Raw genomic sequence first — 21,997 nt, 5'->3', positions numbered from 1 at the left:
ACATCATTTGAGTCAATTAAAGGTGTACCTGTGGATGTATTTCAAGGCCTACCTTCAAACTCAGTGCCTCTTTGCTTGAAATCATGGGAAAATTTAAAGAAATCAGCCAAGACCTCACAAAAAATGGTAGACCTCCACAAGTATGGTTTCCAAAAGCCTGAAGGTACCACGTTCATCTGTAAAAACAATAGAACGCAAGTCTCCGCTCAGGAAGGAGACGCGTTCTGTCTCCTAGAGATTATCGTACTTTGGTGCAAAAAGTGCAAATCAATCCCAGAACAACAGCAAAGGACCTTGTGAAGATGCTGGAGGAAACAGGTACAAAAGTATCTATATCCACAGTAAAACGAGTCCTATATCGACATAACCTGAAAGGCAGCTCAACAAGGAAGAAGCCACTGCTCCTAAACCGCCATAAAAAAAGCCAGAGTACGGTTTGCAACTGCACACGGGGACAAAGATCATACATTTTGGAGAAATGTCCTCTGGTCTGATGAAACAAAATCAGAACTGTTTGGCCATAATGACCATCATTAGGTTTGGAAGAAAAAGGGGGAGGCTTGCAAGCCGAAGAACACCATCCCAACCGTGAAGCACAGGGTTAGCAGCATTATGTTGTGGGGGTGCTTTGCTGCATGAGGGACTGGTGCATTTCACAAAATAGATGGCATCATGAGGCTGGAAAATTATGTGGATAAATTGAAGCAACATCTCAAGACATCAGTCAGGAAGTTAAAGCTTGGTTGCAAATGGGTCTTCCAAATGGACAATGACCCTAAGCATACTTCCAAAGTTGTGGCAAAATGGCTTAAGGACAGCAAAGTCAAGGTATTGGAGTGGCCATCACAAAGCCCTGACCTCAATCCTAAAGAAAATGTGTGGACAGAACTGAAAAGAGTGTGCGAGCAAAGAGGCCTACAAACCTGACTCAGTTACACCCGATCTGTCAGGAGGAATGGGCCAAAATTCACCCAACTTATTGTGGGAAGCTTGTGGAAGGCTACCCAAAACGTTTGACCCAAGTTAAACAATTTAAAGGCAATGTTAACAAATTCTAATTGAGTGTATGTAAACTTCTGACCCACTGGGAATGTGATGGAAGAAATGAAAGCTGAAATAAATTATTCTCTCAGGTATTATTCTGACATTTCACATTCTTGAAATAAAGTGGTGATCCTAACTGACCTAAAACAGGGACATTTTACTAGGATTAAATGTCAGCAATTGTGAAAAACTGATTTTAAATGTATTTTGCTAAGGTGCATGTAAACTTCCGACTTCAACTGTAAATCTCATTTGAATATGAGTCGTAAATAACACAAGTATGTATTTCATCATATCTGATATACGCTATTGAGATTAATTTCCCCATTTCACTGACACAAATCCTCAAACGGATGTGGTAACAACTATTTCTCCAACTGAAATTCTCACCTCAGTTTCAAGCTGGAGTCGAATCCGAACAGCTTTGACCAGCATGTATGTGAACCGCCCCAGGAGGAATACGAGAGACAAAATGGTCGGCCACTGGTAGACGAGCTTCTGGTGACTACCCAGTATCTACAGAGTACAAGTTCAAATTCACATGGCAGTCATAGACACAGAAATACATAGGCCACACCTACTGTAAAGAGTGATGAATGACTTGGAAAATATGGTCAGGGATATAGATTTTGAACGTAGTAAGTGAGAGGAATAACTCATTTGGCATGTGTGATAAAGATATATTATTGAATGCAATGACATCACATACTGTACTGGGAACTATATGTGAGATGAATGGCTTGGGAAATATGTTAAATGTTATACAGTGTATAAGCATTTGAACGTAATGACAATGCTAATAAACGGATGCAAACCAGCTTTGTGAGTGGTATTAGCATCAACGACAGGTATTCAATGCCAATCAAGTTAGGATAAGACATATTTTGTCTGCTATTCAGACAGGCTTCTGTTTTTCTGTGCTATCATGCCAGGATGTCGGAAACACAAAATGGATTCAACACATTCTATCACACAATCATCATATTGGTGGTTCGTCACCTCTTCCCAGAAGAGTGCATATCCATTTTTATTTTCACCTTGATAAGTGCTACAGTCAGTGGCGACCCGTCAATCAAGGCAGGTGGGGTTTTAAGCCCCAGATTTGTTGTTGTTTAATTACAACGTATTTCTTTTTTTTTGGGGGGGGGGTTAGGGTTAGGGTTAGGGTTAAGGTTAGGGGGGGGGGGCTTGCCTGTTTTGCATGTTATTTTGGCATTAATACATGTCACATATCAGTTTGCAAACAATGTAAAAAATGACATATCATTGAGTTAATAAAGCAGCATACAAACATGGTCTCTTTTTTGTTGTCTTGAGTAAGGCAGCTCCAAAATGGTGGTGTTTCAGCCTAGCTCAGTGCTTTCTGTGGTGGTGGGGCAAGCCAGCAGAAAATACGGAGCGTTGCGCAGTGATTGACTCAGTGTTCTATCACTCATGGGTGACTTTACGTCACTGCCAAGAGTAAGAGGAGACATTGAAAATTCTAGCCATTCGGCTGCTGCCATAGAAGTGCCCATCCAAGAAGGCTCAAGGTCATTGGCCACAGATAAAAGCTCGTCAAATCCCGTTATATCTACCGTAGCTTTGATTGGACTGATCATTTCAACATCATACTTTCACAATCTTAGATAGCAGTCATCAACATGAATCAAGTTGACAAATCCTTTTTAATCCTTGTCATTTGAAGAGAAATTATAGGTAAATCGTATCGGTGCTCATCGGCCATTGAACATTACACAACAAGTTGGAAATCGCAAATTCAATGAGTGGTTTGGAAGGAATCAGTGACAGTGGCTGTGTGGTCCCAAATCTGGGATTAATGGTCTCTTGTCCAATTAAAAAATTATAAACATTCAACATTGGCCATGCTGTCAATGAAGCATGATTTGTGCCGCACTCAAAACAACTGTTAACTTGGAGGACCGCCGTGCCACCTTCCTGTTCAAGTGAGCCGAGTGCAACAATGTGAGTCTAAAAATTTATTGTATGCTGCTTCATAAATTATGTAATATGCCAGGGAGATACAGTATGTATACTGTAGCTAAGAAAGTAATACTAAGTGTATGTTGTGTAGTAAGGTGTAGGCCATGTGCCTCACCCTAAAAATGTGGTTCATTTACCCCTCTTAATTTTGTCTACTGTTCTGACTGTTCTACTGTAGCCTATAACCTGTTTAAGAGAAATGTAATCATTGAATATTGTAAGAGCTTTCATTGTCTGCTTATATGCCCACTTTATTTATCCTACGGTTCTGACTTGGTGTACAGGGAGAACACTGTAAGAACGGCCCATGTTCTGAATTCTGTCGCCATACATTTGAAAGTGCTAAACAAATAGTTAAAACGACTACGTCCGTCCTAGTTCGCTCATTAATGTCTTAATCGAAATTACGGATGGCCTTTTATCCGCTTGTCGTGCCCTTATGCCATAGCTTGTACATTTCAATTGTCATTATAAACCACATTTGTTTAAGTAAGTCATTCATATCAGCAATGTTTTTTTGAAAGGCAGTAAAGGAGGCTGAATGAACTGTCTCACTGCCAGACAAGGCTCCGCTGATAGCCAGGTGTAGCAGTGGTAAGATGTTGGGACTGCCGTTTGGACAGCTTTATGTAGGCCCTTTGTAGGCCCTTTTTGTCACCGTTATAGTGCAATTAATGTATTGTTTAGTGTTGTGTAGTGGCTTTGCTGGCATGCATCCCACTTTTTATTTTTTTTGCCCCACAAAGATTTACATGCTAAAATCACCACTGACTACAGTACTCTTGCTTGCAGGCAGTATATGTTGCTAAACCACCTTGCTATACCAGCCTGTTATACCACATTGTTTAAAGTATTCTGAATGGCGAGGGTAAGCGACTATGTGTTGGCTTGTTGAGTACTCACCTACCTTACCAGTGGGACACATCACTGTATCCCACAGCGTGATGATTATCCTGCAAATAAAACCAACCAGGCTGTTATAGGGAGTCCTTAGATCAACACAACTCCTGTTCAGTAAAATAGCTGGGCAGTTCCTGTAATGATTAAATCAAGCTGTCTACAGGTACAGTGCCGTGAAAAAGTATTTCCCCCCTTTCGGATTTTCCCTCTTATTGCATAATTTTTCAACCAAAACCTAACATTAGATAAAAGGGAACCAAATAACAAAAAAATAAATACTCATTTTATTTCTATAAATAACAAAGTTATGCAATATCCAATTCCACTGTGTGATAAAGTAATTGCCCCCTTACACTCAATAACTGGTTGTGCCACCTTTAGCTGCAATGACTGCAACCAAATGCTTCCTGTAGTTGTTGATCAGTCTCACATTGCTGTGGAGGAATTTTGGCAGACTTCAAAACTGCTTTTTTCCCCTAGAACTGCTTTTTTCAGCGACGTGTGGGTTTTCAAGCATAAACTGCTCGTTTCAAGTCCTGCCCACAACATCTCAATTAACTTAGACTTTCTGGACTTTGAATAGGCCCTTCCAAAACTTCAAATTTCTTGCTTTTTTACCATTTTCATGTGGACTTGATTGTGTGTTTTGCTGAATGACCCAGCTGCGCTTCAGCTTCAGCTCACAGACAGATGGCCTGACATTCTCCTGTAGAATTCACTGATACAAAGCAGAATTCATGGTTCCTTCTATTAAGGCAAGTCATCCAGGTCCTGAGGCAGCAAAGTATCCCCAAACCATCACACTACCACCACCATGCTTGACCGTTGGTATAAGGTTGTAACTGTGGAATGCAGTATTTGGTTTTCGCCAGGAATAATGGGACCCATGTCGTCCAACAAGTTATACTTTTGTTATATATTAGTCCATAGAACATTCTTCCAAGAATCTTGATGATCATCCAGGTGCTTACAGGCGCTTTTTGGTAAACTTCAGTCAACTCTTTGGATGAGATGGGTACCATTATGTCTGGCAAAAAACCACACACTGCATTCCACAGTAAGAACCTTATACCAATGGTCAAGCATGGTGGTGGTAGTTCCCTTTATCTAAAATGTGGTTTTGGTTGAATATCTAATAACATGCAGCATAAAAAATATGCAAGAATATAGAAAACCAGAAAGGGGGCAAATACTTTTCACAGCACTGTAAGTCCCTATAGAGCCAGGAGATATTCGTCCTGACCATGTGCCCTGCCTGACCAGAAAAAACTCTGGAACCTGACTTCAACCGGTCAGGTCTCAGGGTTGGTAAAAACTCCTGACCCTACATCATGACATCACATCAAACGTGCACTCACCATGTCAAAGAGTAGAGGATTCCCAGAACAGCCCCAAACTCTCGGCAAGGGGTTGACAGACACGCAAAGAAAGGGAAATAGGCCAGGCCCACCTCGAGAGCACCCACAAGGTACACAAAAGCTGCAAAGACAAAGACAAAGTTTAGCTTGTTTTGAGAGCAGTGCACATATTATTGTCACTAGGGCTATGTGGTCAGGAAAAACTCCCAGCCCTAACCATTATCAATGCTACAGTGCACAATAAGGCAAACAGTGGCATTCATGAATCAATCAAGTACTCTTCCTAGGTTCCTGCCTTTCTAAGGAGTTTCTCCCAGCCACCGTTGTCACGGATCCTTGTTCCAATGTCTTTTGGTCGTGTGAGTACCTGTGCTGTGTTGTTTTGGCTTTCGTGCCGCTTGCATTGTGCAGATGATTACGGGTCTCGACCCGTGTAGTATCATTGTGCGCTTGTGTATTTAATCAAGGTACTCCTCGCTTTTTTGTTTGGGTTTCAACCCTGTGTTTTGTATACGTTGTTTGGTCTTCATCCCCGTGCATTTACATGGCACGCTGTAGTTTGGGTCAATAAAAAACCCTATTACGCATTCTTGCGCCTGTCTCCCGATCCTTCATACCGACGTGACAACCGTGCTCATACATCTGCGTTGCTTGCTGTTTGGGGTTTTAGGCTGGGTTTCTGTATAAGCACTTTGTGACATCTGCTGATGTAAAAAATGGCTTTATTAAATACATTTGATTTGATACTAGGGAGATGAGAAACCCAGCAGGTACTGAGAGCCCTCTGAGGCTCTAATGTTGCCTGACACTCCTGCTACACTGGCGTTCCACTCGCTAAACGACATTCTGACACACCCCTGTTCAGTATTCCATTCACTCAGAAACATTTTGAATTACCTTTGGCCCAGGGTGGAACGTTGAATGTCATGTAATGCTCTGAGAAAAGAAGCAAGACACTGGAGGATACAGCTCCGAAGGCAAACCCATAGGACCATCTGTTACTGAGGTTCTCCATGAGGTCCAGAGGCCTGAGAGGGAGGGGGTAGTAAAGAGGAGTATGTTTGTATCTATGAAGAGTGTTCAAATATTCTATCACACCCTATCCCTCATGTAGTGCAGTATTTAGGACCAGAGCCACACATCATACTCCCCATGTGGTGTAGTACTTTTGATCAGAGCACATACCTTACCCCATCTAGGGTGCATTTTTGCATGTGACCTCTCAACATTTTTAACATGTTTTTTACAATAACATAGTTTGGGAGTTAGAGAAACTTGGATTTTTGGGCAGGGATATGTGCAGGACGCTACCCTCCGTGGCATGACCTTTACTCCAGATCAAAACTCCAAACCTACAACCTAACTTTGGACAGACCAGATACAACGTCATTTAGCACTGAGGCGTGAAGTGAAAGGTGTCGAAGCCTCTGAGGCCAACACACGGCAGGAGACTCACAGGCTACCCCTCCCAAATCTAGAGGCCTTGAAGCACCCTGCTGCTATTCAGAGACCATCCACTGGCATTTTCTACAAGAAATCTGCCTCCAGAAATAAAGCTTCTCCCAAGTGGGTGTGACACCTACTCCCGCTGCCTGCTGCACTGCTGCTTGGACTCCACCTGGCGATCTGTTCACCGTCTGCCCTGGCTTGTCTCCCCCTGTCTGGTACAGGTCCCCCCCCCTTCTCTACCGAGCTTTCGTTCGCCTCCAACACACAGGCACTGTTGGGGCGAGTGACTCTGAACTTACAATGGCTAGCCCCAAGTCGCTTATTTTTTTTTCTTGTGCATTTTGCTCTTTTGCTATTTGCCTCATGACTCCTGCATGCTATGTTGACTATAAACTTTCTTGTTTACCCTACCGTGGGATAGACTATGTTTGTTCCCACATTCGGACTCTGACTCTATTGGTTACACAGACTTTTGGACTCCCATCCTATTCTAACCACCTCTCGCCTGCTTTGTTTCACGTTACCTGATGAAATTGCTGTATAATATGATCCTGTTGCCATCTAATGCACATTCAAATGTCCTAAATCAACACCTTAGAGCTCTCCCTGTCCTCTGCCGTGCCTTGATTGTATTACTGTTGATATCTGGAAAGCTTTCTTAAGTGTCCAACAAGCTTTCTCTGCCCTTCACCTTGTTCTGAACATCTCCAAAAACAAAAGTAATGTGGTTTAGTAAGAAGAATGCCCCTCCCCACAGGTGTGATTACTACTTCTGGGGATTTAGAGCTTGAGGTAGTTACCTCATACAAGTATGGCTAGATGGTACACTGTCCTTCTCTCAGCACATATCAAAGCTGCAGGCTAAAGTTAAATATAGACTTGGTTTCCTTTATCGTAATCGCTCCTCTTTCACCCCAGCTGCACAACTAACCCTGATTCAGATGACCATCCTACCCATGCTAGACTACGGAGACATAATTGATAGACCGGCAGGAAAGGGTGCTCTCGAGCGGCTAGATGTTCTTTACCGTTCGGCCATCAGATTAGCCACCAAAGCTCCTTATAGGACACATCACTGCACTCTACTCTACACTATACTCTTCTGTAAACTGGTCATCTCTGTCTACCTGTCACAAGACCCACTGGTTGCTGCTTATTTATAAAATCATCTTAGGCCTCACTCCCCCCTATCTGAGATATCTACTGCAGGTCTCATCCTCCACATACAACACCCGTTCTGCCAGTCACATTCTGTTAAAGGTCCCCAAAGCACACACATCCCTGGGTCGCTCGTCTTTTCAGTTCGCTGCAGCTAGCGATGGAACGAGCTGCAGCAAACACTCAAACTGGACAGTTTTATCTCAATCTCTTCATTCAAAGACTCAATCATGGACACTCTTACTGACAGTTGTGGCTGCTTTGCGTGATGTATTGTTGTCTCTACCTTCTTGCCCTTTGCGCTGTTGTCTGTGCCCAACAATGTTTGTATCCTGTTTTGCGCTGCTACAATGTTGTGCTGCTGCCATGTTGTGTTGCTACCATGCTGTGCTGTCATGTGTTGCTGCCATGCTATGTTGTCGTCTTAGGTCTCGCTTTATGAGTGCTATGTTGTCTCTCTTGTCGTGATGTGTGTTTCGTCCTATATTTGTATTTCATTTATTTGTATTTTTAATCGCAGCCCCCATCCCCGCCGGAGGCCTTTTGCCTTTTTGGTAAACCGTCATTATAAATAAGAATTTGTTCTTAACTGGCTTGCCTAGTTAAATGCACTATATAGAAAGAATTACAGATGTAGGATCCTAATTTGATCTCCCTTTTGTTGCTGACAATTTTCCTGGACAGCAGGAAATGCAAACTTGTAGAGTATTCAAAGTTTAAAAAGGCTTCTTAAGTTGTTAATTTCCACTTTAAAATGTCCGACTTAATTTGCCCTGATGAAAAATGGATCAACCCCGACAAAAGCATAATAATTCACATGTCCTGTTGCTGCAGGATTATTTGTCTGCTGTAGCAAACTGGCTCAAATTAAGATCCTACATTTGTATATTGGGAATAGGATGTGATTTGAGATGAGAAACCGGTGTGTGTCTGTCTCTATCTTTAAGGGTCAGCATGGGTTGACCGGTAAAGGGTCAGGGGTTACGGTGTGACTCACACAACAATGCCAAAGCGGTTGTTGAGAAAGGGGAGCTTCTCATCAATGGGCAGGTGTCTGGATCTCCTCTGCAGGGCCGACAGCACAACCACGATGACGAACTATGTAGAATACACAAAAGAGAGCAAAGACTAGGGTTGCAAAATTCCAGAAACTTTCAATAAATTCCCTGGTTTTCCCGAAATCCTGGTTGGAGGATTCCTGGAATCAGAAGGGAATAAGCAGGATTTCTGGGAAACCAAGGAATTTATTATTTAAATATAATTTATATTTCCTTTGTGGGCTTTTGTTCTGTACAGGCTTCCTTCTTCTCACTCTGTCATTTAGGTTAGTATCGTGGACTAACTACAATGCTGTTTATCCATCCTCCGTTTTCTCCCATCACAGCCATTAACCTCTGTTAACTATTTTAAAGTCACCATTGGCCTCATGGTGAAATCCCTGAGCGGTTTCCTTCTTTCAGGCAACTGAGTTAAGAAGGACATCTGTATCTTTGTAGTGACTGGGTTTATTGATACACCATCCAAAGTGTAATTAATAACTTCACCGTGCTCAAAGGGTGCTCAATGTCTGCATTTTTTCTACCAATAGGTGCCCTTCTTTGTGAGGCATTGGAAAAAAATTATCTGTGTTTGATATTCACTGCTCGACTGAGGGATCTTACAGATAATTGTATGTTTGACTTCCTCATCTCTGTAGCCCATTCAAAAATCATGTTAAACAGTATTATTGCACACAAAGCGAATCCATGCAACTTATTATGTGACTTGTTAAGCACATTTTTACTCCTAAACTTGTTTAGGCTTGCCATAACAAAGGGATTGAACACTTTAATTTGTAAAAAATTCAAGGGGTGTGAATACTTTCCAAAGGCACTGTTGAATACATGATAATTTGTCAGAAAAATAGCATTGTCTTATTACATAAGCATATCTGTAGTAAAAAAAAACACAGTTGAACAGAATATATCTTATGTTGATGTACTACACTATCTAGAACCTAAAGGAGCTATCTAGAACCTAAAAAGGATTATTCAGCTGTCCCCATAGGAGAATCCTTTGAATAACTCTTTTTGATTCCAGGATGACCCCTTTAGGGTTCCATGTAGGACCACCGAGGGTTCTACATGGAACCCAAAAGGGTTCTACGTGGAACCAAAAAAAGGTTCTCCCTGGAACCAAACAGGGTTCTCCTATGGGGACAGCCAAACCCTTTTTTCTAAGAATGTAGTGTTACTGGCATCAGTGGACGTTGGTAACACTTTACTTGACACCTAGTGTCATAACACGTTATGATACGGTCATAACCATGTAATAATGTCATAACAGCTGACATAACTTGTAACCTGTCATAATATGGTCATAACACATATATGTAGTGACACCTGATGTGACATTGATAGCGTTATTTTATGGCTGGTTATGACACCTACAAAAGATTGTCAAAACCAACAAAACTTACCACACAACGTAAAACATTCCATTACACCATAGCCTACTTGTCAAAGGTATTTATATGTAATACAACATTTTCTGAAATTGACCATACCGAATTATCATTGTAATTGTGAACACATTGATGTCAGACATGCACCTACCCCCAATGCTCTGTTGACTGGGATGGGAATGCAGGAGACGATTTCAGGAGCAGGACAAGACACTCATTTTTTGGACTGATGACTGACATAAGGGCATGTACGTGATAGGTCTATCTGGCTTACATCATTCCGATCATACTGGTCATAATGCTTCTTGACAGTGTCATAAAGTGTAAAAACCCAACTTTAAAGAATTCATTACAACAACAAAGGATTTAAGAAACACATTTTCAAATGGAAACTTCTTGGCAGGGAAAAAATACATTTGAATAAATGTGGGTTTTGACACTCATATGTAGGTGTCACAATCAGCCATAAAATAACGCAATATATGTCCCAACAGGTGTAAACATATGGGTCATGACAGTGTTATGATCATATTATGACAGTGTAATGATCATATTATAACAGTGTTATGATCATATTATGACAGGTAATGGCAGCGGTTATGACATGGTTATGACTGTATCATAACGTGTTATGACGCTAGGTGTCAAGTAAAGTGTTACCTGGATGTTAATGTACTGTACGGGGACACAGAGACCCCTTACCGACGGAACGAGAGAATAGTGTAAGAAGAGGTCCATGGATACACCACTGTCACAGGTCTGGTTTGGAGAGCCCCTTCAAGACAAAGATAAATAAACAATTAGAAAAATGGAAGTGGACTTTCAGACTGAATAATACATCTCCGCCATGAACAAATTAGTAAGATGTGCGTATTTACAGTTATCAAGCATCCCCTTCTAACTGATACAGTAGTTAGACAAAAATTTGAATTGCACTCACATGTCGCCTCTTATCATGTTGAAACTACTTTCAACGAGCAAGGGAGTAACATAAAAGACCGTTCTTAAAAGTGACAACAGAAAGTACTGTCTACTGATAGCTCTAAGCCCCGTTTCCTAGTTGCGGTCATGTGACCTACCTTTGACCCCAAACTTCACTGATATGTTACCGTGCGATAGCATGGTCAACAGAGAGCCCAGTAACAGATAACCATGGCATCGATTCCATTCAGGTTCTCTCTCTCCAAAGGATAGTTATTTTCCTGTGAGTTTATCATTACCAAGCTCGTCACTCGTCTTCACTGTAAAATGTATTACTGTATGGGCTATTTTTCAACGGTGCTTTGAGGAACAGTAAGAAACAAAAGGTTTTATTTTGAGGAAGCAGTGCTTTGGCGTTTGAGTGCTTTCGATACACTCTGTCATTTAGGTTAGTATTGTGGAGTAAATCCAATGTTGTTGATCCATCCTAATTTTTCACCTATCACAGCCATTAAACTTTGTAACTATTTTAAAGTCACCATAGGAGTCAAGGTGAAACCACTGAGCGGTTTCCCTCTCAGGCAACTGAGTTAGGAAGGACGCTTGTATCTTTGTAGTGACTGGGTGTATTGATACACCATCCAAAGGGTAATTAATAACTTCACCATGTTCAAAGAGATAATCAATGTCTGCTTTTAATAAATATACAGTACTCGTCAAAAGTTTGGACACACCACCTCATTGAAGGGGTTTTCTTTAATTTTACTATTTTCTACATTGTAGAATAATAGTGAAGACATCAAAACTATGAAATAACACATGGAATCATGTATGAGAACCAAGTACAGGGAGTGAACATTTAATGAAAAACGGAGAGAAACAGAATACGGACAGTGTCTGGACAGGAGAAAACAAAACGACAATAATACTGACACAATAATCTAACCGAGGAACAGACATATATAGGAGGGGAAATCAACAAGGTAATGGAGTCCAGGTGAGTCCAATGAGTACTGATGCGCGTAATGATGGTGGCAGGTGTGCGTAATGAAGGGTAGCCTGGCGCCAGAGGAGGAGCAGGAACAGGCATGACAAAGTAATTTAAAAATCATGTTAAACACTATTGTTACACAGAGAGTAAGTCCACGCAATGTAGCATGTGACTTGTTAAGCACAGTTTTACTCCTGAACTTATTTAGGCTTGCCATTATCAAATGGTTTAAATACTTATTGACTCAAGGCATTTCAGCTTTTCATTTTTAATTAATTTGTAAAAATATCTAATAACATAATTTCACTTTGACATTATGGGGTGTTGTTAGTAGGCTAGTGACACAAAATCTCAATTTAATCCATTTAAAATTCTGTAACACAATTATTTTGGAAGAATTCAAGGGGTGTGAATACTTTCTAAAGGCACTGTAGTTACAACAGATAATTATAGACTTAACACGTGACAATAACTTAATTAAATATGTTACTTAAGCATATCTGGTTAACACCTGTTCCCTTCCCGTAAAGGGAATGCATCTGTCTGTGTCTTCCGGCACATACAATCATGTTTATTCCATATCAATCAATATCCACAATAAATCAAATACAGGAAAATAATAGTTTCTCTCAGCCATAGCCCAGTGGTGGCTGGTGCCGGTAGAAACTAAGAAGGCAAGATACCAATACTGTCAGGTTTGTTCAGAGGCTTGTCAACAGGTTGGTTTTTATGTGACGTTAAAGTGCCTCACAAAAGACATAAAGTTGGTAAATTGTTGTTTTGTAGTCTGATGTCAAATGTTGGCAGAAAAACTGGCCGGGCAGGTCGAGCGTACCAATGAGTGTTGTGGGGAAGCTTGTTACCAGTAAACTTTTGTGTTGTAGCTTGTGATTCACGGCACACACCGGTGAGATGGTGAAAAAACTATTCTGCAGGCTTTTGCTTTTAGGTCTCTTATATTTCTCAGTATATTTCTGGTACTCAAATGTTACTGAATCGAGTAGGAATGCTTTGCTGTCCAGTTTGAAGGATAACCAAACTGAAGGTGGATTAATAAAATCAGGAGTCTATTATAGAGTTATCCGCTTGCAGTCACTTCGGAAAAGGAACAAATAATGAAAGAAAATAGTAAGTAATGTGCTGTATAACTTCTAAATATATGCAAATATATGGATATTCTGACACTATGATTATGTTTTTCAAAATCAGGTGAAGACATTTGAAAATAAGCTAAAGATTTTCTTAATGATGTCATTTCATGGCACATGTATGGCATAGTAAGCTAAAAGGCTATTGTTGATTAAATAATTTGATCATAGCTTGATCATAGCTTTCATATAGCGTTTTATTTCTTGACTCACATAGTAGAAGTACATTAAATACATATATAGTGAATTTGGTATGACTAACAAGTATGAATGATGTAACATCATGATTCTCAGGTTACCCATGTGTTCATTTCACGTTACCATACCTCCAAAATCACGTTGTTGTCACGCCTCCCTTGGGGGTCTGGAGAATTTTGTATCGTAAAAACGGTTTGAATGGTCCGCTGACATGATTTTGATTGGATGCTACATTTTAAGAACCCTCCCCATATGCCCGTAGAAGCGGTTGTGTGTATCATGTGGCGTCCCTTGAGAGCGCAGGAACAAAATGTACAGCACATACGGAAAGTAATTCATACTTTCATTTTTCCACATTTTGTTACGTTACAGCCTTATACCTAAAATGTATGAAATAAAAAAAATTCACGTTACAGCCTTATACCTAAAATGTATGAAATAAACATTTTTCCTCATCAATCTACATACAATAAATACCCTGTAGCCCCCTCCAGTAACCACGAGCACAACGGTTCCGTGATTTTAACTGGCGGCTTTATTCTGTAGTTTTAGTCAGAATTATCACCTTCCGTGAGAACTATAAAGTAAATGAAAATACAGTTAAGCACAGTCTTACAACCTTCTGGTCTTACGAGTGACTTATTAGCTTGGTAACATAACTCTGAAGTGCTTACATACAAAAAAAGTTTAGCCGGAGCAATAACAGTATCAGATTAAAACACATGAACAAAGGAAAAATACCTCATTGGCTGCTTATTACAGAAGGGAGGAAATCAAAACTTCACACTTATTATTCCTGGCATGAATTCACGGTTCATCCTTAATTATTCTAACGTTTCCATCCTAACATACACACTTCAACCTTTACGAACTACACCCGAAGACATGGAAATTTTGCTAACACAGCGAGGTATTGCCTTCACTCCAAAGGTGTGTTGCTACGATAATGATCCCCGTTACAACAGTTATTAGCCACGTAGTTCCGTTTGTCTCCCCCGCATAGCGAACACGTAAACAATTCAAACAAAAAACAACGACATAGACTTACAGGTAAATTGTCAGTTACATACCCCCTAATGACAAAGCGAAAACTGTTTTTTTTTTTTTTTTTACATTTTTACAAATGTATAAAAAAACAAACTGAAATACCTTATTTACATAAGTATTCAGACTATGAGAGTCAAAATTGAGCTCAGGTGCATCCTGTTTCCATTGATCATTCTTGACATGTTTCTACAACTTGTTTGGAGTCCACATAAGGTCCCACAGTTGACAGTGCATGTCAGAGAAAAAAACCAAGCCATGAGGTTGAAGGTATTGTCCATAGAGCTCTGAGACAGGATTGTATCGAGCCACATCTGGTGAAGGGTACCAAAAAATGTCTGCAGCATTGAAGCAAGAACATAGTGGCCTTTATCATTCTTAAATGGAAGAAGTTTGGAACCACCAAGACTCTTCCTAGAGCTCCCCGCCTGGGCAAACTGAGAAATCGGGGGAGAAGGACCTTGGTCAGGAAGGTGACCAAGATCCCGATGGTTACCCTGACAGAGCTCCAGAGTTCCTATGTGGGGATGGGAAAACCTTCCAGAAGGACAACCATCTCTGCAGCACTCCACCAATCAGGCCTTTATGGTAGAGTGGCCAGACGGAAGCCACTCCTCAGTAAAAGACACATGACAGCCCGCTTGGAGTTTGACAAAAGGCACCTAAAGGACTCTCAGACCTTGAGAAACAAGATTCTCTGGTCTGATGAAACCAAGATTGAACTCTTTGGGCTGAATGCCAAGTGCCACGTCTGGAGGAAACCTGGCACCATCCCTACAGCGAACTTTGGTGGTGGCAGCATCCTGCTGTGGGTATGTATTTCAGTGACAGGGACTGGGAGACTAGTCAGGATCGAGGGAAAGATGAATGGAGCAATGGACAGAGAGATCCTTGATGAAAACCTACTCCAGAGTGCTCAGGACCTCAGAGTGTGGCGAAAGTTCACCTTCCAACAGGACAACGACCCTCATCAAACAGCCAAGACAATGCAGGAGTGGCCACGGGGAAAGTCTCTGAATGTCCTTGAGTGGCCCAGCCAAAGCCCGGATTTGAACCCTTTTGAAACATCTCTGGAGAGACCTGAAAATAGCTGTGCCCAAGAAGACTCGAGGCTGTAATCGCTGCCAAAGTTGCTTCAACAAAGTACTGAGTAAAGGGTCTGAATACTGATGTAAATGTGTTATTTCCGTTGTTTAATTTTTTTTTACATTTGCAAAGATTTCTAAAAACCTGTTTTTGCTTTGTCATTATGGGGTATTGTGTGTAGATTGATGAGGGGGGGGGGACAATTTAATCAATTTTAGAAAGAGGCTGTAACGTAACAAAATGTGGAAGAAGTCAACGGGTCTGAATACTTTCCGAATGCACTGTAGCTACTCTTTGCTTCAGATGACCATCAGGCCAGTAATGCAATCATACTGTAGGCCTGTGGCTGCATTGGTGATGCAAGCCGTATATCAAGCTGCTAAATGGATTCAAATAGCTGATATACTGAGACAGTGACAATCAAATAAAAGAGATCGGAGATCTTACAGCCTGACAACAAGGAAATGTTCATTTGAGAATACAACAGAAACACAGACACATTACGGACAGAAACCCTTCCCCTCTTTATTGCAGGATTCTGATGTGATTAATCACCATTAGTTCATGAGACGCGCGTTTATTTTGAAGTCTAGTTTAACTATTAAAAGAAGTTCAAACACTTCACTTCAAAGAATCAACACTTTTTCACTTCAAAATGTACAAATGTCGTGGTGGCGATTTTAGCATGTAAATCTTCAAATCAAAATCGAATTTTATTGGTCACATACACATGGTTAGCAGATGTTAATGCGAGTGTAGCGAAGTGCTTGTGCTTCTTGTTTCCGATTATGCAGTAATATCTAACAAGTAATCTAACAAATTCACAACAACCATCTTATACACACAAATACACACAAATGTAAAGGGATGAATAGAATATGTACATTTAAATATATGGATGAGCAATGGTGTGCGGCATAGGCAAGATGCAGTAGATGGTATAGAATGCAGTATATACAGTGGGGCAAAAAAGTATTTAGTCAGCCACCAATTGTGCATAATCTCCCACTTAAAAGATGAGAGTTGCCTGTAATATACTTATACTTAATACTTATTTTCCACCATAATTTGCAAATAAATTCATAAAAAATCCTACAATGTGATTTTCTGGATTTTTTTTCTCATTTTGTCTGTCATAGTTGAAGTGTACCTATGATGAAAATTACAGGCCTCTCTCATCTTTTTAAGTGGGATAACTTGCACAATTGGTGGCTGACTAAATACTTTTTGCCCCACTGTACATATGAGATGAGTAATTTAGGATATGTAACATTACTAAAGTGGCATTATTTAAAGTGACTAGTGATACCTTTTCATTTAAGTGGCCAGAGATTTGAGTCTGTATGTTGGCAGCAGCCTCTCTATGTTCGTGATGGCTGTTTAACAGTCTGATGGCCTTGAGATAGAAGCTGTTTTTCAGTCTCTCTGTCCCAGTTTCGATGCACCTGTACTGACCTCGCCTTCGGATGATAGCGGGGTGAAAAGGCAGTGGCTCAGGTGGTTGTTCTCCTTGGTGATCTTTTTGGCCTTCCTGTGACATCGGGTGCAGTAGGTATCCTGGAGGGCAGGTAGTTTGCCCCTGGTGACGCATTGCGCAGACTATCCTCTGGAGAGCCTTGCGGTTGAGGGCGGTGCAATTACCATACCAAGCGGTGGTACAGCCCGACAGGATGCTCTCAATTGTGCATCTGTAAAAGTGTTTTAGATGACAAGCCAAATTTCTTCAGCCTCCTGAGGTTGAAGAGGCACTGTTGGGCCTTCTTCATCATGCTGTCTGTGTGGGTGGACCATTTCAGTTTGTCCGTGATGTGTATGCTGAGGAACTTTCCACCTTCTCCACTACTGTCCTGTCAATGTGGATGGGGGGGTGCTCCCTCTGCTATTTCCTGTAGTCCATGATCATCTCCTTTGTTTTGTTGATGTTGAGTGAGAGGTTTCCTGACACCACACTCCGAGGGCCCTCACCTCCTCCCTTTAGGCCGTCTCGTCATTGTTGGTAAGGAGGCCTACCACTGTAGTGTCGTCTGCAAACTTGATGATTGAGTTGGAGGCATGCATGGCCATGCAGTCATGAGTGAACAGGGAGTACAGGAGCGGGCTGAAAACGCACCGTTGTGGGGCCCCAATGTTGAGGATCAGTGGTGGGGGAGATGTTGTTTCCTACCTTCACCACCTGGGGCGGCCCGTCAGAAAGTCCAGGTTAACACGTTTAAATGTTTTACTCACATTGGCCACGGAGAAGGAGAGCCCACAGGCTTTGGTAGCAGGCATTGTATTGTCCTGTTATCCGTGATTGACTGTAGACCCTGCCACATACGTCTTGTGTTTTAGCCATTGAATTGCGACTCTACTTTGTCTCTATACTGACACTTTGCTTGTTTGATTGCCTTGCGAAGGGAATAGCTGCACTGTTTGTAGTCGGTCATGTTTCCAGTCGCCTTGCCATGATTAAAAGCGGTGGTTCGCGCTTTCAGTTTTGCGCGAATGCTGCCATTAATCCACGGTTTCTGGTTAGGGAAGGTTTTAATAGTCACAGAGGGTACGACATCTCCGATGCACTTGCTAATAAACTCGCTCACCGAGTCGGCGTATACATCAATGTTGTTGTCTGAGGCTATCCAGAACATATCCCAGTCCACGTGATCGAAGCAATCTTAAAACGTGGTTGGTCAGACCAGCAGTGTATTGACCTGAGCAAGGGCGTTTCCTGTTTTTGTTTCTGTCTTTCGGCTGGGAGCATCAAAAGGGATTCATGGTCAGATTTGCCGTAGGCAGGGTGTGGGAGGGCTTTGTATGCCTCGTAGAAGTTAGAGTAGCAATGATCCAGAATTCTGCCAGCTCGTGTCGCGCATTCGATATGCTGATATGTATTGATCTTAGGTTAGCTTTGTAAAAATCCCCAGCTACAACAAATGCAGCCTCGGGATGTATGGTTTCCAGTTTACATAGAGTCCAGTGAAGTTCTTTCAAGGCCGATGAGGTATCTGCTTGGGGGGATATACACGGCTGTGACTATAATTGAAGAGAATTTCATTGGAAGATAATGCGGTCGGCATTTGATATTAAGGAATTCAAGGTCAGGTGAACAAAAGGACTTGAGTTCCTGTATGTTGTTGTGATTACACCATTAGTCGTTAATCATAAGGCATACACCCCCGCCCTTCTTCTTACAGAGAGATGTTTGTTTCTGTCAGCGCGATGTGTGAAGAAACCAGGTGGCTGTATCGACTCTGACAACGTATCCCGAGTGAGCCATGTTTCCTTGAAAGAGAGAATGTTACAATCTCTGATGTCTCTCTGGAAGGCAACTCGCGCCCTAATTTTGTCCACCTTGTATCTAGAGATTGTACATTGGCGAGTAATATGCTTGGAAGCGGTGGATGGTGTGCTCGCCTTCTGAGTCTGACCAGTTGGTGGGGCAAACTCAGCCATTTTATTTTTACGCATGCTAGTAAAGCCACTACACAACACAACACTAAACTATACATTAATTGCACTATAACGGAGACAAAGAGTGCCCATGAACTGTTAGGGTCTACATAAAGCTGTCCCAACAGCAGAGCTTTCCTTTCAGCAACATGGAGTGAATCCTTACCACTGCTACACCTAATATGGCTGACTTGCTTAAATAAATAACGTTTCTACTGACTCCTTGTGGATTTGTGTAGATAAGAACTACATTCTCCAACAATCATGAACCATACACAAACATTATTACATTCATGTTCAGCAAATTCATAATGTGTGCTCTTATATCATTAACACTTAGCTCCAAGTATAAGCAAGTGCAAGCAAACAAGCTGTGACGAGGTAGGCCTATTCATTCAGCACTTTCAAAATGGACACCAACAGAAATTGTGAGTCCATGTAACTTACTATGTGATTTGTTAAGACAAATTTTACTCCTGAACTAATTTAGGCTTGGCTAAACAAAGGGGCTGAATACTGATGCATCAACTATATTTTAGTTATGCATTTTTTTTGTTATCTTAAAAAATATTTTTAAAGTCTTTGACATTATAGAGTATTTTGTGTACATTTGACAACAAATGTCAATTAAATCCATTTGAATCCCACTTTGTAACACAATAACATTTGAAGAAATCCCAGGGGTCTAAATAATACTATCCCAGGGGTCTAAATAATACTATAGCAAGTCATTACTTTACTCACATTTTCTTTTGTCCAGTGTAACCGATGTGAAACGGCTAGCTAGTTAGCGGTGGTGCGCGCTAATAGCGTTTCAATCGGTGACGTCACCGATTGAGACCTTGAAGTAGTTGTTCCCCTTGCTCCGCAAGGGCCGCGGCTTTTGTGGCTCGATGGGTAACGCTGCTTCGTGGGTGTCAGTCGTCGATGTGTGCAGAGGGTCCCTGGTTTGAGCCAAGGTAGGGGCGAGGAGAGGGACGGAAGCTATACTGTTACACCAGCACCTGAACCAATTTAATATTTGATTTTTCAGAAACTACAGAGACCAAAACCCACAAAACCCCCTTTGTGACCGAGGAATTCAAGAAATGCCCAGATCCCTCTCCACTTCTTGGTACATGGTAACATGAAAAACAATAAATACAATTCCCTATCAATACCAATAGTACTGATACCACTTCTAAGGGCATCAAGTCGCCACATGAAAAGATTAAGTTCATTTAACGTCAGTGGGGCCTTTCAGGGTGGAGTTCTCTACGCCAGGTCTGTAGGGAGGTGGTCGCTACAAACCACATGACTGCATCGCCCTCCAGAAGGTTGCTCTCAACATCCCCTTCCGCCATCGTGAAGAGCACCTTAAGTTCTGACTCCACTACCTCCATCCTGTCTTACAGCGCCAACAGCTGAACTATGGCATCTATGTTATCAATGAGGTACAGTACAACACACATTTGGAAATGTAAAACTTAAATTTAACACTTACATTTAAACACTTGAATGAAACACTTAGGACCTGTTTCCGGGAAACAGATTAAGCCTAGTCCTGCACTAAATAGATAATACAATGAAGATTATCCATTCAGCATGCTATTAAGACCAGAATTAGGCCTAATGTGTTTCCAGAAATATGTCCCTTAAATGATGTAGAGCCTAGTTCCTCTCTAGGTTCCTGCTTCTTTAGTGAGTTTTTCCTAGCCACCATGCTTCTACATCTGCATTGCTTGCTGTTTGAGGTTTTAGGCTGGGTTTCTGTATAGCACTTTGTGACATGTTAAATCTACATTTGATTGGTTTACAGTAAGATGTTTAATTTTCATCTTGAGGATGCCTTTTACCTTTATTAGGATGGAGAGAACATGTTCAACAGGGCCAAGCTGGTGAACATTGGCTATGCTGAGGCCCTGAAAGAGTATGACTACGACTGCTTTGTGTTCAGTGGCGTGGACATCATCCCCATGGATGACCGCAACCCCTACAAATGCTTCAGCCAGCCCAGACACCTGTCTGTCTCCATGGACAAGTACGTGTGATGTCCTATTGCAGTGCCACAGTACGATGTCGACCTCGAAAGATAACCTTTATTTTTGAGTGAACTATCACTTTAAATGATTAAATGCTGACTCAGTGGTTGTTAATGTTTCCTCATACCTACTGTATTACCCAGGGGGGGAAAGGACTCTAAGGGCTCGATGCAATCTGTATCGCTGAAGCGTTAGAGATTACGCCATTTAAATGTGAAGGTATTTCCCGATGGAACCGACATATGCAGGGTTTCCCCGGGAATGCAGTCTCCACTAACACAGGAACATTGCTTTTAAATGTAACTCTGGCTACAACGCAGAACTTTAGCGCTACGGATTGAATAGATCCCTAACACTTCTTCAATTCCTAGCATCGGAGGCCACAGCACGACAGAACAGTAATAATATAATATGCCATAATATATATTTGACATTTAGCAAACACTCTTATCCAAAGTGACATGCATGCATGCATTTTGTTGGCACCGGGAATCCAACCCACTATTCTGAGTGATCCACTCACGGAGCTGCAGTGGACCACCAAGGGAGAGCCCGTCATGTCCAACGCGTGGCTATCACAGCTCCTCGCATATCTAGCATATCTGTTTTTTCTGATTGAGCATATCGATTTTTTGATTGTCTTCCTCTCATCCATAGTTTACCCGATAATCAGTTCTTTGGTGGTGTCTCATCGTTGAGTAAGGAGCAGCGTCATTGTCACGCCCTGACCTTAGTTATCTTTGTTTTCTTTATTATTTTGGTTAGGTCAGGGTGTGACGAGGGTGGTTTGTTTAGTTTTTGTATTGTCTAGGGTTTTTTGTATG

The 21,997-nt window shown here is 41.5% G+C and overlaps 1 protein-coding gene and 1 pseudogene across 4 annotated transcripts in view; one reads left to right on the top strand and one right to left on the bottom strand.

Moving 5' to 3' along the window:
- stra6l (STRA6-like) overlaps nt 1-14,536 on the bottom strand; it is a 23,971-nt gene extending 9,435 nt beyond the window's left edge. Inside the window, exons 1-7 of one of the 4 annotated variants that reach the window (XM_021573513.2) lie at nt 14,335-14,536; nt 10,996-11,110; nt 8,890-8,990; nt 6,183-6,313; nt 5,286-5,406; nt 3,935-3,980; nt 1,435-1,560 (exon numbers count right to left, since the gene is read on the bottom strand). In XM_021573513.2, the coding sequence (XP_021429188.1) occupies nt 1,435-1,560; nt 3,935-3,980; nt 5,286-5,406; nt 6,183-6,313; nt 8,890-8,990; nt 10,996-11,110; nt 14,335-14,339 (645 nt within the window). In that variant the 5' untranslated portion in view covers nt 14,340-14,536. Of the gene's footprint in view, nt 1-1,434; nt 1,561-3,934; nt 3,981-5,285; nt 5,407-6,182; nt 6,314-8,889; nt 8,991-10,995; nt 11,111-11,275; nt 11,430-14,334 lie in introns of those variants that run through there. The other 3 variants (XM_021573516.2, XM_021573512.2, XM_021573515.2) reach the window with 3 other exon arrangements.
- Nucleotides 13,040-21,997, top strand: LOC110497419 (annotated as a pseudogene).

Source organism: Oncorhynchus mykiss, chromosome 19, assembly GCF_013265735.2.
Source record: "Oncorhynchus mykiss isolate Arlee chromosome 19, USDA_OmykA_1.1, whole genome shotgun sequence".
Lineage (NCBI taxonomy): Eukaryota > Metazoa > Chordata > Actinopteri > Salmoniformes > Salmonidae > Oncorhynchus > Oncorhynchus mykiss.
The sequence above is the reverse complement of the archived record's forward strand: the minus strand, read 5'-3'. Positions and strand labels throughout refer to the sequence as shown.